We start from the raw sequence: 16,594 nt of genomic DNA, 5'->3' as shown, positions 1-16,594 counted from the left end.
GTGGGGAGATGGGACAAGTTATAACAGGACCATTTCCTATATCCTCAGTTGGGTTGTTTTGTTTTGTTGTTGTTGATTGATGAATGCTTCTGTTCAGTTCTTCAGTCTCTGGCTGGGGTTGGCGGAGGATGTGGACAAAGGAAAGTGAGACTAACTCTCCAGTCTGGTTGCTCAGGCTCTTGTTTTTTCACCCCTTCCTCTTAATACTCATGGATTGAGGATTCCCAAATGGTAGGTAGAGAGGATAAGGTGTTGGGTAAAGCCTAGATTACTGGTTACCAAGTGCATTAAGGGTGACTGGAGCTGGAGTAGGAAGAACTTCAAGAATAAAAGGGACATTTTAAAATATTACTTTTTTGTTTGTTTTTGGTGAGGCAATTGGGGTTAAGTGACTTGCCCAGGGTCACACAGCTAGTAAGTGTTAAGTGTCTGAGGTCACATTTGAACTCAGGTCCTCCTGAATTCAGGGCCGGTGTTTTATCCACTGCGCCACCTAGCTGCCCCTAAAACATTACTTTTTTTTTTTCAAATAAAGTTTTATTCTTTTTAAACCTTAAAAACCATTCTTTGCTCCCCAGCTACAAAAACAGGATTTGCCTGGAATCAAAAACATTACTTTTTAACAATGTACATAGGAGCACAAATTTAAAACTGGAAGAGCCTTTGGAGTCCATCCAGTTCATTTCATGGAAGAGGGAAATGGAACTTAGGGAGATTAAGTGGAAATCACACAGGTGGTAAATTTGAACCCAGAGCCGGGATATCTTTTCCGTTCAATCTAGCTGCCCCACCAATCTCTTCAACGCCAGCAAATCCTGCCCTCCTTATTTATTTTTGAGCTAAGCCGGTAATGCTACAGAGAAACCTCCAAGTCTAAGGTGACTGGGGCTCACAAAAGGGTATGCTTTAAAGACCTTGTCTCAGACCTCGTACCCTGCCCCCCACCCCCACTCCCTCCCACTCCCAACCAAAGGTCTGCTCCTAAGGAGAGGAAAGGGGTGACCGCAATAACAGAGAAAGGACACATTCAGCGTGAGTTATCTTTATTCCCCCAATTCTCAGGGGTGGAGCATAGCTCTGGGGCTGAGAGGAGGTGGGGAGAAGCCCACCTGTCTCTCCCTTCCCCTCATTTGGGACCATCCCGAATACATGGAAATTAAAGAAGAGTTCCCACCCCCTAACCCCGCCCTCGCCACTGCCCAAACAACTGAGTCACTGAGTAGCCAGAGTCTGGGGAGTCTGGTGTTGCCCCCGGGCTTTGAAAGCCCAATTGCTGGGGGAGTGGCTATTGGTAGACTGTCGCCTCAGCGACTCAAGACCCCTGCCATCTCTGGCCAGGGTCCTGTGCTGCGGGGCTGTCGGTACACAGATGCCCAACGCAGGACAAGGTGCCAGGGACCCGGGAGCAGCTGCTGTAGCCCGGGGCTCCGGAGGGACTGGGGAGGGGCTCTCCACCTGCGCCAGCCCGGCGTCCCACAGTGAGGATGCCTGCGGCGTGGTTGCCACTGGCTTGCAGGAGCCTCTGGAGTCGTCCCTGCAGCCCAGATAGACCTGCCCTCCGTTTCCCCAGGGTGAGGATGCCGGCCGCGTGGTTGCCGGCTCCGTGTAGCAGGTCGTAGAGACGACAGGAGCAAGTTTTCTGTCGGCAGCAGTTGGGCATGGGTTGGGCGGCTGCCCGGGCAGGGAGCAAGGCCGGGAGTACCAGCAGCAGGAACAGCAGCGTCACTGTGGCCCACGGAGCCTACGGTGGGGAAGGTGAAAGGAGAGGTGGGTACACGGGGCAGACAGGGGCGAGCTTCCCTCCACTTCCCACCTCTGTCAGCATGCCAGCACTTTTACACCTCCCATCCCCGAGAAATTGTCGCCCAGAAATTCCAATCCCGGGAAAAGCAAGAATTTGTAGAAGTTGGGATCACTTAAGCCTGCCTTTTTGTGCTGCCTTGAAGACCAAGGATGTGGATCAAACTTCCTCCCATCCTTGGGAGGTCTTAGGAAAAGGAAAGGCAAAGGAGTGGGAGGGGAGGGAAATAAATTGAGCCTGTCCATAGGAATGGGGTTTAGGGGATTCCACTATCCTCATGAATGGAGGTATATGTGCCAAGAATCCCATCTGCTATTCACCCCAGTGTCCCTGGCAAATAAATCGATTGGTCTCTACTTAATTCTGCTTGCTTTCCCATCTGATCTGTGCACGCCCCCCACCCCCATCCCAAGAATGCTGGCATACACCGAGTGTATTCAGATTCATATACACATCAGAGAAAAGGCAGAATGCTAAGGATGAGCCCTTTTCATTTCTATTGCCTCCTCTCCTGTGGGACCAGGGCTGCCGCTCAGAGATCTAGGACTATGGACTCACCCACTGTTCACTTTCCAGGGGACTGACTCAAGGACTCCTCAATAACCCTTCAATAAGATCAGATGAGGCTCTCCCACCTCAAGTGAGCTGACAAAAATGTTGGCAGCCTGAAAGGCCACTTCCCCTACTCACAATTCCTCTTCCCTTCCATCTCACTGAGGCCTTTACCTTTGAAGTGTTTGGATTCATGGTGCCAGGACTTCTGGAGTAAGGGACAGCCAGGAGCATGTCAGGCTGTGCAGTCGGAGGGTGCGGAGAGTCGAGCAGATGCTGGGCACCAGTGACTGGGCAGCTCTCACCCTGAGGCTTATAGTGCCTATGGCTTGTAGGGGGGAGGGACAGGCATCTACGCACATCCCATGGACCAGACAAAGCCAGCACTAAGAATACCACCATGGAGGGGGGCTCGTCTCTGGGCTGGGGCTGGAAGAATGAATGAGGTGTCGGCTTTGGAGATGCTGTCTGGGTGATGTGGCCCCCGGCCCTCCCCTAGGGAAGAGGGAAAGCTCCCTGGAGATGACACCAGTCGCTGGGCATTAATAAGGCAATAGCAGACCCAGGAATCTGAGCACACAAAAGCAGCTCCAGCCCTGGCTGGGGACAATGAGGCTGAGGCTGAGGGGAAGTGAGGGTCGTTAGACTAATTAGAAGATAGGGTGAAAATGGCAGGGGGGGGTAGAGAGATGCTGCGTCTTGTCCTGGACATGATGCATAAACCATATTTACTGAGGGAAGAGGATGAATTGCTATTCTCATATATTTATTCTCATCTCTTTGTCTCGGCAAGGCTCAAAAGCATAATTTCTCAGGGAAAAAAAGTGCTTTTATCTACCCCCACCTTCCCTTTTTTTTTTCAGCTCACTCACTTCTCCCCTAGTTTCAGAAATATCCCTCTTTTACCCCACCCCACCCCCCCCCCCGACAAAGAACCATCATACATATAGGTCTAGGTAAGTTTATTGTGACTTGGCTTGTTGACAGATTTCTTTTTTTTTTTTTCGGGGTAATCAGGGTTAAATGACTTGCCCAGGGACACACAGCTAGTAAGTGTCAAGTGTCTGAGGTCACATTTGAACTCAGGTCCTCCTGAAAACAGGGCTTTATCCACTTCGCCACCTAGCTGCCTCCTGTTGACAGATTTCTTCGGAAGCAGATGCCAACTTTCTCCTGTGCCTAGGCTCAGGGACTAGTTAGGGTTCCTATAGACTTTTATTATTACTGCCCCATACCATTTCTACCCTAATACCAAGGCAGAAGGAATAACAGTGTAGAAATGGGAATAAAGAATAATGCATTAGCAGAATGGAGAACAGAATGAGGCTCCTGGCTTGTCCACAAACTAGTTGTGTGACCTTTGGCAAATGACTTCACCTCTCTGGGACTCAGTTTCCTCTTCTCTAAAATGAGGGCATTAGCTTAGATGATTTCTAAGTCTTCCTTCCAGTTCTGACATTCCAGAAAACTATGTGCTTGCAACAGGGCTCAGAATATAATGTCTCTGAAAGCGCTTCCCCCCCTACATGATATCACTTGCCGGTCCTGTATCTGTATAGGTTCTTGGGAATGGAGACTGGATAACTGGCAAGAGGCTGCTGCCAAACTATGGTAAAGGGAATGTGGGTGAAGGGAGGGGAGGACAGATGGAGAGAGTCGTCCCTTTCTAGCTTAGAGACCCCTAGCTTGTTAGAGGCATGAGAAGGGGGAATGACTTAACATTGCCCTTCCTAATTTCTGATTTTACACCTTATCTCTTAGAGATGGACAGACAGTGTGGCACAGTAGATAGAGATGGCCTTGAAGTCATGAAGATCTGGGTTCCAGTCATGCCTTGGGCACATAATGGCTATGTGTTCCTGGGAAAGTCACAACCTCTCAGTACTCTCTTAGAAGCAGAGGAGGTGCTGACCTGCATTGGTAGAGCTTTCTCATCCAGATCTCTATATTAATGAAATCAAGGACTTAATGTTTATCCCTGTCCTAGTCCCTATGTTTAAAAATCGAGTCAGTGTTAGTTCATCGGAACAGAAGGGACAGCATGATATTCACCAATACCCATTCTCTAGGGGAAGGAAAAGGGACTATGGTCCTTACCTCCTGGTGCCCTCACCTCCAGTAACTCCACTCACACACACCCCTCCCCTGCCCCAATCCAGTCCTTCACTGCCCAGCAGCTTAAATTAGCATCACTCAGCCTGGATAGAGGACAGGAAAACTGGCTGTTAGGGTTCCCAAGTGAGATTTTTTTTTGCCCACTGAGAGAGCACAGAGATACTAGGGTGACCCCTAGACTCAGAGAGTCCCCTGAACTATGGGGTTTCACAGAGTCATAGGAGAAAGAGAGAGATGCCCTGTGATGGAGGTGGGACACAGAGGACACTCAAGATACCACCCTCCTCAGCAGAAACTGGATCAGGTTTTTATGTCTCAGGACCCGGGGCATCTCTGGGGGAAAGGAGGAAAAGGGAGTCAATGAGGGAGAGGAGGAAAGGAGGTCCCGGAGTGCACTAAAGCCCCCTTGGCCCACCAGGTGGACTTGGGCAGGTCCAATACTGCCTCGAAAACGGAGAGACTTGTAGGTGGGGGAGGCTTCCTGGAGGCAGTGATCGAGCTGGGAATAGAAAAGACAGATGAAGTTTAGGCCAGAGTGTTTGCTTATAGGGTGTAGGATGGATTGAGGGGAGAGGGCACAGATTATGGGTTTATCACAGCTAGAAGGGACTTTAGGGTCTCTCATCTCTCTTTCCTCAGTTTCCTTTGTTTTCCTCCCTGGATTAATTTCTTCCTCTCTCCCAATCCCAGGTGAACCCAAAGATGTGGGGTGGGGGAAACCACAAGCCCTTTCCCCTTACTCCCTTACCTTGTGTCGATGGTCCTCAGACAAGCCCCTTACCCCTCTCAGTTCTACAAACACTTCGTAGTGGGGAGCTGAACCATCAGAGATGGAGCCTGTGGGAAGTTTCCACTCTTTTCTAGAAGGATCCCCGGGAGGGTTCTTACCTCCCCTTAGTTCCCATCTTGGGGTATGTGGAGAAATGTGACAGATTTTTTGGGGGAGGATGGGGGCACATTTAGGCTTGTAAGTGGAGAACAGAAAATCTCTATTTCATAAGAAAGGAAGAGAAATCGCACTCCAGAAGGAATGAGGATTAGACTTTGGAGAGGGTTTCTATCAAGAGACAAGGAACTGCCATCTGCCTGGAGGATCTCAGCCTTGGAGGGACTCTGGGCAGTGGGAAGTGAGGGCAGAATGGTGATAAAGGGGCACCTCCTACTTAAAGGCAGGAGACTGGATAGCATGACCCTAGGAGAGGGAGGTAGGAGAATATCTTACCCAGAATGCTACTCTCTGCACAACAGTAATCCAGCAACTTGGCCCCTGGCCAGAGCCCCACAGCATGTAGCAATGCCCCAGAGAACACATCTTCAGAGATGCCTTCTCCTCGGACATTGAGGGACTGGCTCAACCTAGGTGGGGAGGATTGTGGGGAAGGAACAAGGAGGTCACATAGGTCTCCCAAGGAGAGGGCCATTCAGGGATGCTTCTCCTAACCCTCAGGGAGGGATAAAGGGCAGACAAGGGAGTAAGAACTCTAGGGCCTCTTAGCAGTTTCAGAGAGATTTATGGGGCTGATTTAGAAGGAAGCCAAGGTATGGGATTAGGAGAAGGACCTGTTCTCTGGAGTCTCTCAGTTGGGAGGGCCCTGCAGGATCTTTCCCAGGCCTCTCCATGGTGACCTTTGGGTCCAGGGGCTTGTCAGTGGGACCTCTTGGCCTGGGATGTCTCAGTCTGAGTCTCTTCCATAAACCCTTGGAAAAACTCTCTTGGCATTTGCCTCAGTATGCCACTCACCTTCGGACAAATCTAACCAGAGGACACTGATTGTAGAAGCCAATGACTTGAACCACATCCCCCAGGGGGCACCTATGCATGATGAAGAAAGGGGAGTAAGTGATAATAAGAAAGGGATAAAGAAGGTGGGGGAAACAAAGATCCATCAGCTCAGTCCCTTACCTCCCTCCTCCCCAGTTTTACCAGGAGGCCCTTTGCTTAATCCTCCCACCCTGATCTGGCCAGTACAAGACCTGGAGGGGCAGAGGTGAAGCAGGGTCTGGGGGGTTGGGGGGGCATCACCTGATGAGGTTAGCATCATTGGTCAGCACCAGTTCATATTCTTCCCCCTGCTGGGCCTCCCCTAGTAGGAGGGTGGAGGGGGCCTCCTCTTGACTCTTCTCCCTGGCTGGGAGCAGTTCTATAAAGGGAGGTCCTGGGAGTAAAAGGTATCCTGGCTTTAGTTGCTTTAGGCATGGGTTCAATCCAATCACACCTGAGGATGGTAAGAAGAAGGGTGGAGCAGAGGACGAACAGGTAAGCCGGGAGCTTCAGAACAAAGCAGACCCTTCCCTTAGCTTCCCCAAACTGGCTATATGGAAATGAGAGCTATGTGAAAAGTGGAATCCCCATCAGTCCCCCGAAGAGAAGTATTCTGGGATATTCTCTCCCCTCCTGCCCACCTCTAGGAAAAGGATAGGGCCCAGCCCATTATCTAATGAACCTTTGCCCTGCCCTGCTGGTAAGCTCTGATCCTCCACTTTCCAACTCTCGGTTTTTTGCTTGTTCTTCCTGTCAGGATCAAATCTTTTCCTCCATCACCTGACCTTAACTGCACCAACCTGACTAAGCCATGACCCCCAGCTTCAATTCACAGTGTCCGCTGCTCATTGTTTTTTTGTTTTTTTGTTTTTGTGAGGCAATTGGGGTTAAGTGACTTGCCCAGGGTCACACGGCTAGTAAATGTTAAGTGTCTGAGGTCGCATTTGAACTCAGGTACTCCTGACTCCAGGGCTAGTGCTCTATCCACTGCGCCACCTAGCTGCCCCCGCTGCTCATTGTTGACCACCGATCTCTACCCTAGGCCCACTCCAGAGCTCTCCCAACCCCCTGACCTCCAGCAGCTACATAAGCAGGTGAGAAGAAAGGCAACCCTTGGCACCAGGTAGCCTCCAACGCAGCCTTGGCCACGTCTTGCCCCCCTGCGTCCTTCATCACCACCACCTGCAGCTGGGGCCAGAGCCTTCGAGCCAGTCCCTGGGGTCCCTGCTCCAGTTCAGTTTTCAGCTCTGCTGCCCGGGTAGGGGCAGGGGGCAAGAAGCTAGGCATGCCGGCAGCCACTGCCTCTACCAGCCCCTCCCAGTCAGCCCCAAGGCAGGAGAAGACGTCCAGCAATTCAGTTGCTGTTCCGGCCTCTAGCACCTGCAGCTCCGTGGTTCTAAGAGCTGCCAGAAGCAGTGTCCGAGGGTCCCCTGCTCCTGTCCCAGGGGGACAAGCCCAGGCCAGGGGCCTCAGGGGCCAGGGGAGGGAGGTAGGCCAGGGGGAAGTGAGGGTCAAACGGGCAGTGCCTCCTGGGACTAGTGCCCCTGGATACAACTGTTTCAGGGAATTGAAACTCAGCAATGTGACCTGGAAAGAGAGACAAATATGGATGTGGAAACATCAACTTGACCCCTCCCACTCCAATCCCAAGCCTGAATCAAGTCTTCCCCTGCCAATCTCAGTGCCCCAAATACCCAGGTAACCTTCCCACCACTCGTGGGCTGTGAGCTTCAAGGCTTGTAACTCAGATAGGGAAGGGGCTCCCTCTAACCCTCCTTGCTCCCACCCTAGAGGCATCTCTGCCACTTCCCCAGCTACCTGTAAAGAAGAATCCCAGGGGGTAGAGTTGGACTGGGGATGCTGTGGCATTGTCAAGCCCTCATCTCTCTCCCCTGTCTTGCTGTGGGGGTCCAGGCAGGGCCAAACGAGAGGGAACTGATTCCGGAAACTGTTCAAGTCTGTGACCATCAGAGATGGTCCCCAGTGAAAATACTCTGGTTAGAATCATCTCTTGGGGGGAGAGACAGGGAAGACTCTTTGGTATGGAAGGTGGGAGGGGTGCCTTTTTCCAGAAGTGTCAAAGAGAAAAGAGCTGGGGCAGCTAGGTGGTGCAGTGGATAGAGCACCAGCCCTGGATTCAGAAGTACCTGAGTTCAAATCCAGCCTCAGACACTTAACACTTACTAGCTGTGTGACCCTGGGCAAGTCGCTTAACCCCAATTGCCTCACTAAAAAAGAGAAAAGAGCTTCTGGGGCTGGCTGGGAAGGAAACCAGGGTTTGGGACCAGGAGAGTGTGACTTTCCCAGAATAGGGGAGGATCTGCTTTGGAAGGGTCTCCATCATGATGGTAACCCTCTCTGGAGTTGGGCAAAAGACCTCCTTGTGTGTGGGTGGGTGGGTGGGAGGGGTCATCTCTCTCATTCTAAGACCACACTGTGGGAATTTCTGGCCCCACATGTTTTCATATATGGTTTTTCTTGGTCTATGTAATCTGTATTCATAGGATCATAAATTGAGAGATGGGGGCAGCTAGGGGTATAGTGTATAAAGCACCAGCCCTGGATTCAGGAGGACCTGAGTTCAATCTGACCTCAGACATCTGACACTTACTAGCAGTGTGACCCTGGGCAAGTCACTTAACCCTTATTGCTCCACAAAAAAAACCCCACCAAATTAATATAAATAAATAAATAAATTGAGAGATGGAAGGGGCCTTACTCTAAACACCTCATTTTTCAGGTGAGAAACCGAGGTCCAAAAGATTAAGTGATTTGCCCAAGATCACACAGGCTGTAAGCAGCAGAATCAAAATTTTTTAACCCAGGTACTTGTAATTCAAATCCAACACTCCCTCCACCACTCTGGTGGTGGGGAGCCAGAGGGTACACTAGAGAGAGTGCTGGATTTGGGAGTGAGGAAGACCTGGATTTGATTTCTGCCTCAGGTATCTCTAGCTGTGCGACCCTGGGTAAGTCACTTAACCTGATTTTACCTCAGTTTCCCCATCTGTAAACAATAATAGCACCTACCTTCTAGGGTTGTTGTGAGGATCAAATGAGATTACATTTGTCCAGTACTTTGTAAGCCTTACAGCACTATAGAAATGTTATCCTTACCATATTATACTGGCTGAACTGGGAGCTATCTATTTCCAAAGTCCTTTGGAGAAACCCACCTGGTATTTCCCCTAGTGGGCAGGTGGCAGTCCAGGGTCCCTGAAGACACCGATGCAACACCTGCTCCTGGCTTCGATGGATACGACTTGTGCTCTTCTCCAGTTGCCGATGCTTCCAGGTTGCTGTCCAGCCCAGGGCTTGTAAGGCTAGGCTATGCTGCAGTGTAGGGTGGCTCCTCTGCCACCAAAGCAGGAGCAGGGGCAGCAGTAGCAACAGCAGCAGCAGCATCTTGGTGGGAGCTTCTAGGAGAGGGATAGAGAAACTATAGCTGCTCCTCCCTAGCCAGTGGCACAAATGGGACAACTGAGGCAAACAGAACAGGGAGAGAGTCAGGCTCCAGGAAAAGGGGGGTAGGGTGTAGGGGAGGGGAAGGGAGCATTCTCTGAGTCAGAGGCTGCTGGAACTTCAGGGCTGACCTCTGGCCATCTTATTTCATTTTCCCCACCTACCTCCCTGTTGGGATCCGTGATAATTCCAGGATACCCCGCCCCAGCCCTGATCCCCCTCCTTTCCCCTCCCCTTTACTTTTGCACTCTGTTCCCACTTCCTCTTGGATTCTAGCGCATGCTTCATCTCCTCCCTGAACCCCAGTTTCTGAGTGCCCTTCCGGGTTTCTTCCGGAAACAATATTCCTCTTCCGGACCAGAAAGAGTTGAAGTTTTAAAGGGCAGGGCCCAGCTAGGGAAATCTGGCCACCCAGAAGGCAGCCTGCTCGGGGTGTGCATCTGTGCTGGGGTGGGGGCGGGGGGGGGGGAGGTAGAAGATGGAAGGGGTGTCTTAAAGGGACAGGCTGTAAAAGGTTAGGAGCTGGAGCACTGGGCTGGGGTTTTATGGGGAGGGGAAGAAGAAGAAACCAGGGCAGGGTAGAGAAAACAAAGGCAAGTGGTGGGTGAGCTGGGAAGTGGGAATAGGGTTTCTCTGTGCATTTTGATCATCTGTGAGTAGCATGCAAATGAACATCTGTTTCTTAGGTCAAGCATTCCTGGCCAGACTTGCTGCCTCAGTTCGGGGCAGTTCCAGAGCAAGAGAAGATTAGACAGGTAAAGAGAGTGCATGAGGTGGGGCTGAATGGGGAAACAGAGTTGGGGAAAGGTCTAGAGATTTATTCATGGGAAGAACCTTGGAGATCATCTTGCTCAACCCTCCTATGAACCACATTCTCAGGCACTGAAGGAATCGACAGATGTTATTGGTGAGACACTGTTGTTGTTTGTCACTCATTTCAGTCACATACAACTCTTGGTAACCCCATCTGGGATTTTCTTGGCCAAGATACTGGAGTGGATTGCCATTTCCTTCTCCAGCTCTTTGACAGATGAGGAAATTGAGGCTAACAGGGTTAAAGTGACTTGCCCAGGGTCACACAGCTAGGAAGTGTCTGAGGTCACATTTGAACTTGGGTCTTCCTAACTCCAGACCTGGCACTCTATCCATTGTGCCACCCAGTTGCCCCACTGTTAGTGATCTTTAGATCCTGGAGAACCAGAAAGGTATTGCAGGCCTGGAGAAAGTAAATATACTGATTTTCAAAAATTAAGGAGAGAATGAAATCTCCAAACTATAGGCCAAAGAGTTTGACTTTGATTCTTGGGAAAACCTTATTACTAAAGGGATGGTTGTTAAACATCTAGATAACATCATAAAGCACTAGCATGCTATCATGGCTTCATCAAGAATAGGCCACCAGGGAAAGCTATTGTGCTATAAGAAATGAGGAGCAAGATGGTTTCAGAAAAACCTGGGAGAACTTGTATGAACTGATGTAAGTGAAGTGAGCAGAACCAGAAGAACACTGTACACAGTAATGGCAACATCGTAATGATCAAGACTTAGCTACTTTGATCAATACAATGATCCAAGACAATTCCAAAGGTCTCATGATGAAAAATTCTGTCCACCTCCAGAGAAAGAACTGATGAACTCTGAGTGCTTATTGAAGCATACTTTTTTCCCTCTTCCTTTTTCTTGCTTATTTTCCCCTACATGACTAATACAAAAATGTTTTGTATGACTTCACATGTATACTTGGTATCATTTTGCTTGCTGTCTTAATTGGTGGGGAAAGGGCTAAAGGGAGAGAGAGAATTTGGAACTCAAAATTTTTTTAAATGAATGTTAAAAATAAAGAGGGGAGGGGTGGAGAACAGGCCATCATGCCAAAGAACCAGAAACTGAGGGGGTGCCCATTAAATTGAAGAATGATGAACACGTTATGATGCATGAATGCGATGGAATACTATTGTGCAGTAAGAAAAATTATGAAGGGGATGGTTTCAGAGAAACCTGGGAAGACTTGTATGAACTGATACAAAGTGAAGTGAGTAGAAGTTGGAGGTCAACTGATAAAATAACAATAACATTGTTAAAACAAACAACTTTGAGAGACTTAGGAACTCTGATTAACACAATGACCAATCACAATTCCAGATGTTTCATGAAGAAATATGCTTACTCACCTCCAGGGAGAGAGGTAATGGACTCAGAGTGCAGATTGAGACTTTTATTTTATATTTTTTTGCAGGTAGCCAACTTGAGAATTTGTTTTGTTTTTCTATACCTATTTGCAATAGGTGTGTGTGTGTGTGTGTGTGTGTGTGTGTGTGTGTGTGTGTGTGTGTGTGTGTGTAAGGATAGAGAGAATACAGATCACAAAATAAAATATAATTAAAAGACAAAAACAAACCAACCAGGCCATGTCAGATAAATCTCATTTCTTCCTTCCTTCCAAATTTAGATTTGTCATCAGGAAAAACTTCCTAACAATTAGAACTATCCAAAATTGGAAAGAGCTACACTGGGAAGTAGTGAGTTCTTCAAGGAAAGGTTGGATGACCAGTTATGGATTGTGTTGAGGTGTGGATTCCTTTCTAGGTGTGTTAGTTTAGGCTACTGAGGTCCCTTCTACTCTGAAATTCTGTGATCCTCATTTTTAAAGAAACTTGAATCCCAGAGGAGAGTATTTAAGGTCACACGGGTAGGAAGAAGCAGTTGGGTTTTGAACCCAGGCCCTTTTGTGATGTTTGGAAGATTCTCTAATTCTGACTGAAACGGTCTCTAGGCAACTGCGGTAATGACCTTTAAATCTAATGAGGGGGAAAGCATCAGGGCAAAAGAAGTCATATTTTTTCTGCAGGAGAAACACAATGATCAGGAAGGTGGTTTCCCTAATTCATTGCACTGCAGTTATGCTGTAACATCCACAATACATAAAACTGGGACAGGGATACAAATTGATAAGGGCAGGTAATTCCTTGGGTTCTTGGTAAAGATAGAAGGAGGGGAATGAGGGATAAAAATTGGAACTCAAAACTATAAATAAAAATGTTTATTACTTTAAAAAAAATGGAAGCAAAGAGGACTAGCTCAAGTAGCCATAGTGAGGATTTCTGTCATATACAAACCTGGGATTGTCAATCTAAGGTCGTCAGTACAGTAAGGTCTAATAAGTCCCTACCAAACTGGAAGGGCTATGAATGAAAGCTGGGCGATGGACTGACTTCCCATTTATCCTAGGAGGAGAAGCCTAGATAAATTTGGAATGGCTCATTATCAGGCTGCCTTGGGGTGATGAATCTGGGTATTCTGGGTACATCTGGAAATTGCTAGGTACGTAAGCAGCTAGTAGGTACACATCTACGGAACTGAATTGAATATAAATAACATTCTGAATGGGAAGAAGAGCTGACATACTGCAATTAAGCGTTAAAGGAGGATGGAATCTTCTGCAAAACTGAAAAATTTGATCTCTTGAGAGGGTTTGGAGGTAGTTTTATCCCTAAGGTGGGGTGGGTCCAGGTGACCACTCAAGAATCCATTCTCCCTCTGAAATGATCAAATCCCCTTTTCCAGCAGTTCAGACCCGTCTTGAATTTGCCTCATTTAATGTCTGAGCCTAGGCTCATACAGCTTCATCGGTGCTGTTGCCCTCCCCCCAACCCCATCCCCGACCACCGCCAAAAAAACTTTGCATACATATACTGAAGAAAGAAATCAAATGGAAAAAGGTATTGTCTCTTCAGGAGGCCTTTATTGTAACATAAAATACACAATTTTGTGACTGCCCAAAATTGTACACAATACTTTATTGGTGGTTGGCTATATATGAATCTGCTTCAACACTAAAATATGTATCTGAAATAATTTCACAAAGTTTTAAAAAGAAAAATTATCAAAAGTATTCTCTTATTTAAATTAGACTCACTTTTTGGGTATTCCCACCCCCACAAAACCCTGTGTATATCACACACCGTTGAAACATTTCTGCTATTGTTTTGTGAGGGGAGGAGGAGGGTCGAAGAGGGCAGGGGAAAATGGTCAAAACTTGACTTTCATCAATAATCAAAATGAACAAAAGTTTGGCTCTGCATTTTGCAAGGGGGAAGGAGGAGAAAAGAAAACAATATATATTTCAGTCCAAAATTTCTCACAGGAGCAGCTTCTGGAAGAGTGAGGACAGTTAAGCAAGTGCCAGGTCTCATGCTATCTGGGAAGCCTGGTGTCCCTGGAGAATTGCAATTGCGGGAGTGAGTGAGGTTTAAGAGCATCACCGCTTCCAAGAACCATCTTCATCATGTAACTGGGTGGAGACCAGCAAAGAGACACATTTCTATGGTTTCCCCTTGTTCTGCTTTCTCTGGCCACCTCAGATATGATCCTACTTTGGTGCTGCCCCCTGGTGGGCACAGGCTGCTAGAACATGAATTGAATTCTCATGCCATGTCACTCCAGGCCCAATCAAGTTTCAGTCCAGGGCCTGAGACTCCGAAGCCTGTTGAGAAGGGGTAATCAGGAAGTGAGAAAGCTAGAGTCATTCTGGGGATTCTTTATGAAAGGCCTGGGTACCTAGGGAATGTGGACTTTCCCCTTCCTCTTTTCCCCCTCCTCCATCTTCAGGACTGAAGTCCTGATTAAGCCCACATCCTGGGGTGAACAGGATCCCACAGCCAATGCTGGTGTTCCTGGAGACTTCCATCTTCTCCCAGGAGGGGCACCAAGATGCTCCTACTGCCTGGCAATGCCAGGGTGTGGATGCCCAGGTTAAAAAATAATCAACATATAAAACTGAGCCAAGGCTAACACACAGTGGCTTTTAAAAAGTTACCTTCCAATAAATACTTTACTAAAGAGGAATATTTCTCCATCAACATCAAGATACTTGATAAATTCATAGCTTTTTTGTTAAAAAAATATCTGTTTATTTACTAGCATGTATAAAAATAAGGTTTTTAGTGACATAACTCTCCTGGGTATGACCATGTGCCCTTCTCTTGGAGAGAGGGGGTTGGGTGAAGAACCTCATAGGCCTCACCCACAGGCTGTGTCTGCTCACTCCCCAACCTATGTCCAGCTACACATCCCAGCCATAGCCTATATCCCCCCAGTAGTAAGAAGCTACTGAAGAAATTGCCATGAGTCAAAATTATGCTAGGCTTAATTTCATTTTTTCCCTTTTTTCCTGTTTACCAAAATAAACCCCAAAACATCACAGATAAACCAAACCTCTATCACTGCCCACAACCACACATTAGGTAGACCATGGACTTCAAATTCAACAAGCTAGCCTTTGGTTCCGATGACATTCATGCCATCAAATCTTCAAGACACTGGTGTAAACACTGGAAGGAAATGCAAGTGACAATGGGTGTGGCTGGCATAAGACTTGGGATAAAAAGAGACAATTCTGATGACATGTGAGTAGGGACAGGTAGGAGGGAAATGAGGAGTATACATTTTAGAAAAAACAAAAGGGCATCTAACATTTCTAAAATCCATAACTCTTTGAGTGATCCTTTAAAAAAAAAAAACAACACAAAAACCCCAAACCCTCACATTTTAGTATCCAACAGTCCAGAGAATGAGCAGGGAAGGGAAAGTCTTTGAATGATCAGATCCAAATGGTGGGTTACCCCAGGTAACAAATTATTGTTTTTAACCCTGGGAAATGAATATCTAGTATTCCACTAGAGCCCAAATGCACAAGAGATCAATAGTACAAGCATGTACAGATATGGCTAGTCTTTCTTTGACCCATTTCAGACAGACTCATCCCTAAATATTCCCACCAAGGAGCAAATCTACACAAAACGGTGAACTTATATGCGCTAAGTGGCATTTTAAAGAGATCAGCCCCCAAACAGAAAACCCACAACTTTTTCCCTCACTCCAGCTATCTTTTCAAATCATCATAATTTCCCAACCCTACCTAGAAAAAAACAAAGAAAGAAAACCTAGCTTTTTCTGTTAAAAGGCAGTGATCAAAATTTCAGAGGATGGTTAAAGGCAACAACTGTTAAATTTTTTTTTTACTGTAATATTTGGCTGAAATAGCGAAATAAGTCATTGATTAGGAGGTGCAACCTCCCTTCCACCCCTACCCACCCCCACCCTCCCAAAGCCAAAGCTCAGCCTTTCAGTAAGGAGAAATTGGCCATAGTCCCTAAGGTCCTGACAAGGCAGCCAAATCCTGGACAGAAAGGAGGGAAGGGGGAGAACAAATACCTCACTTGAATACACATACACACACTCACACACACTCACACCCACCCCACTAGCATCACCATGCACAGAAATACTAAAATCACAACTAGTATTAACACTTCACATTATGAGTATTATTTCCAAAGAGAAGCGATTCATGGAATTAAACATCCACAAGAGCGATCCTCCGGCAGGGGATGAAGAGTTATGGGGTGGAGGGGTCAGGCGTCACGACTGGGCATGGGGAATCCACTGATGACTGTCCATTGGTCGGCGTAAGAGTTCTTCAACATGTCTTGCTACATCCATAGTGTCGTCCAGGTCAAAATCCCCATCTGGGTCAAGGACAGAGTCAGGGCTAATAAAAGAAGGAAGAAATTATCAGAATATGAAAAGAAATCCCATGTCCCTACACATGGGTACCACCTCAGGGTACCACCCTCTCTGCTCTGCTCTGATTTTTACCCCAGCATTAACTGGTAGGGAAATGGAGAGCCACTCATTGAATAAAGCTGTATCCAGGGACCCAAATTAAACCACTTCCCAGGTCAGGGAACAACTGGTTTGAAGGATAACTGGAGATGGACAATGCTGAGCAACTAACAGTCCACCCCTGTTTCTAGAATGACTACTGGCATTTTGAATCTCAATAGACTGGGATAGTTATGGGCTCTTTAGCTCACTAATACCCACTTAGACCAATAAACCCC

At 47.5% G+C, this 16,594-nt stretch overlaps 3 protein-coding genes across 13 annotated transcripts in view; all 3 read right to left on the bottom strand.

Moving 5' to 3' along the window:
- Positions 1 to 1,181: 1,181 nt before the first annotated feature.
- HCRT (hypocretin neuropeptide precursor) lies at positions 1,182 to 3,182 on the bottom strand. Its single transcript, XM_044004453.1, has 2 exons — positions 2,528 to 3,182; positions 1,182 to 1,741 (listed from the first exon to the last, which is right to left on the bottom strand). The coding sequence occupies exons 1-2, from the start codon at positions 2,753 to 2,755 to the stop codon at positions 1,313 to 1,315; spliced, it is 657 nt and encodes a 218-aa protein (XP_043860388.1). The 5' UTR covers positions 2,756 to 3,182; the 3' UTR covers positions 1,182 to 1,312.
- Positions 3,183 to 3,305: 123 nt separating this feature from the next.
- Positions 3,306 to 10,111, bottom strand: GHDC (GH3 domain containing). 3 transcript variants are annotated; one of them, XM_044004449.1, is made up of 9 exons: positions 9,933 to 10,111; positions 9,407 to 9,649; positions 8,049 to 8,188; positions 7,304 to 7,817; positions 6,492 to 6,684; positions 6,210 to 6,281; positions 5,691 to 5,824; positions 5,217 to 5,305; positions 3,306 to 4,967 (listed from the first exon to the last, which is right to left on the bottom strand). In XM_044004449.1, exons 2-9 carry the CDS (start codon positions 9,633 to 9,635, stop codon positions 4,737 to 4,739), a joined length of 1,602 nt encoding a protein of 533 aa, XP_043860384.1. In that variant the 5' UTR covers positions 9,636 to 9,649; positions 9,933 to 10,111; the 3' UTR covers positions 3,306 to 4,736. The 3 variants fall into 3 exon arrangements, with proteins under 3 accessions (XP_043860384.1, XP_043860386.1, XP_043860387.1); XM_044004451.1 differs by having other exon boundaries at positions 9,857 to 9,962; XM_044004452.1 differs by having other exon boundaries at positions 9,407 to 9,646; positions 9,857 to 9,945.
- A 5,096-nt stretch (positions 10,112 to 15,207) lies between these two features.
- The window catches only part of LOC122755696 (signal transducer and activator of transcription 5B), a 73,905-nt gene continuing 72,518 nt past the window's right edge, over positions 15,208 to 16,594 (bottom strand). For all 9 annotated transcript variants that reach the window (XM_044004442.1, XM_044004443.1, XM_044004444.1 and 6 more), the window contains one exon: positions 15,208 to 16,242. In XM_044004442.1, the coding sequence (XP_043860377.1) occupies positions 16,113 to 16,242 (130 nt within the window). In that variant the 3' untranslated portion in view covers positions 15,208 to 16,112. The remainder of the gene's footprint in view (positions 16,243 to 16,594) is intronic.

This window comes from Dromiciops gliroides, chromosome 4, assembly GCF_019393635.1.
Source record: "Dromiciops gliroides isolate mDroGli1 chromosome 4, mDroGli1.pri, whole genome shotgun sequence".
NCBI classification, from domain to species: domain Eukaryota; kingdom Metazoa; phylum Chordata; class Mammalia; order Microbiotheria; family Microbiotheriidae; genus Dromiciops; species Dromiciops gliroides.
The sequence above is the reverse complement of the archived record's forward strand: the minus strand, read 5'-3'. Positions and strand labels throughout refer to the sequence as shown.

What these genes read in the sequence shown, in the direction of transcription:
- HCRT (XM_044004453.1), bottom strand. Translation starts at nt 2,755, where the DNA reads ATGGTGGTATTCTTAGTGCTGGCTTTGTCTGGTCCATGGGATGTGCGT. An exon ending in TGAATCCAAACACTTCAAAG is followed by an intron (nt 1,742 to 2,527) that starts GTAAAGGCCTCA and finishes TCCCCACCGTAG; the next exon opens with GCTCCGTGGGCCACAGTGAC.
- GHDC (XM_044004449.1), bottom strand. Translation starts at nt 9,635, where the DNA reads ATGCTGCTGCTGCTGTTGCTACTGCTGCCCCTGCTCCTGCTTTGGTGG. An exon ending in CCTGGGATTCTTCTTTACAG is followed by an intron (nt 7,818 to 8,048) that starts GTAGCTGGGGAA and finishes CTCTCTTTCCAG; the next exon opens with GTCACATTGCTGAGTTTCAA. An exon ending in CTGAGGACCATCGACACAAG is followed by an intron (nt 4,968 to 5,216) that starts GTAAGGGAGTAA and finishes TTCTATTCCCAG; the next exon opens with CTCGATCACTGCCTCCAGGA.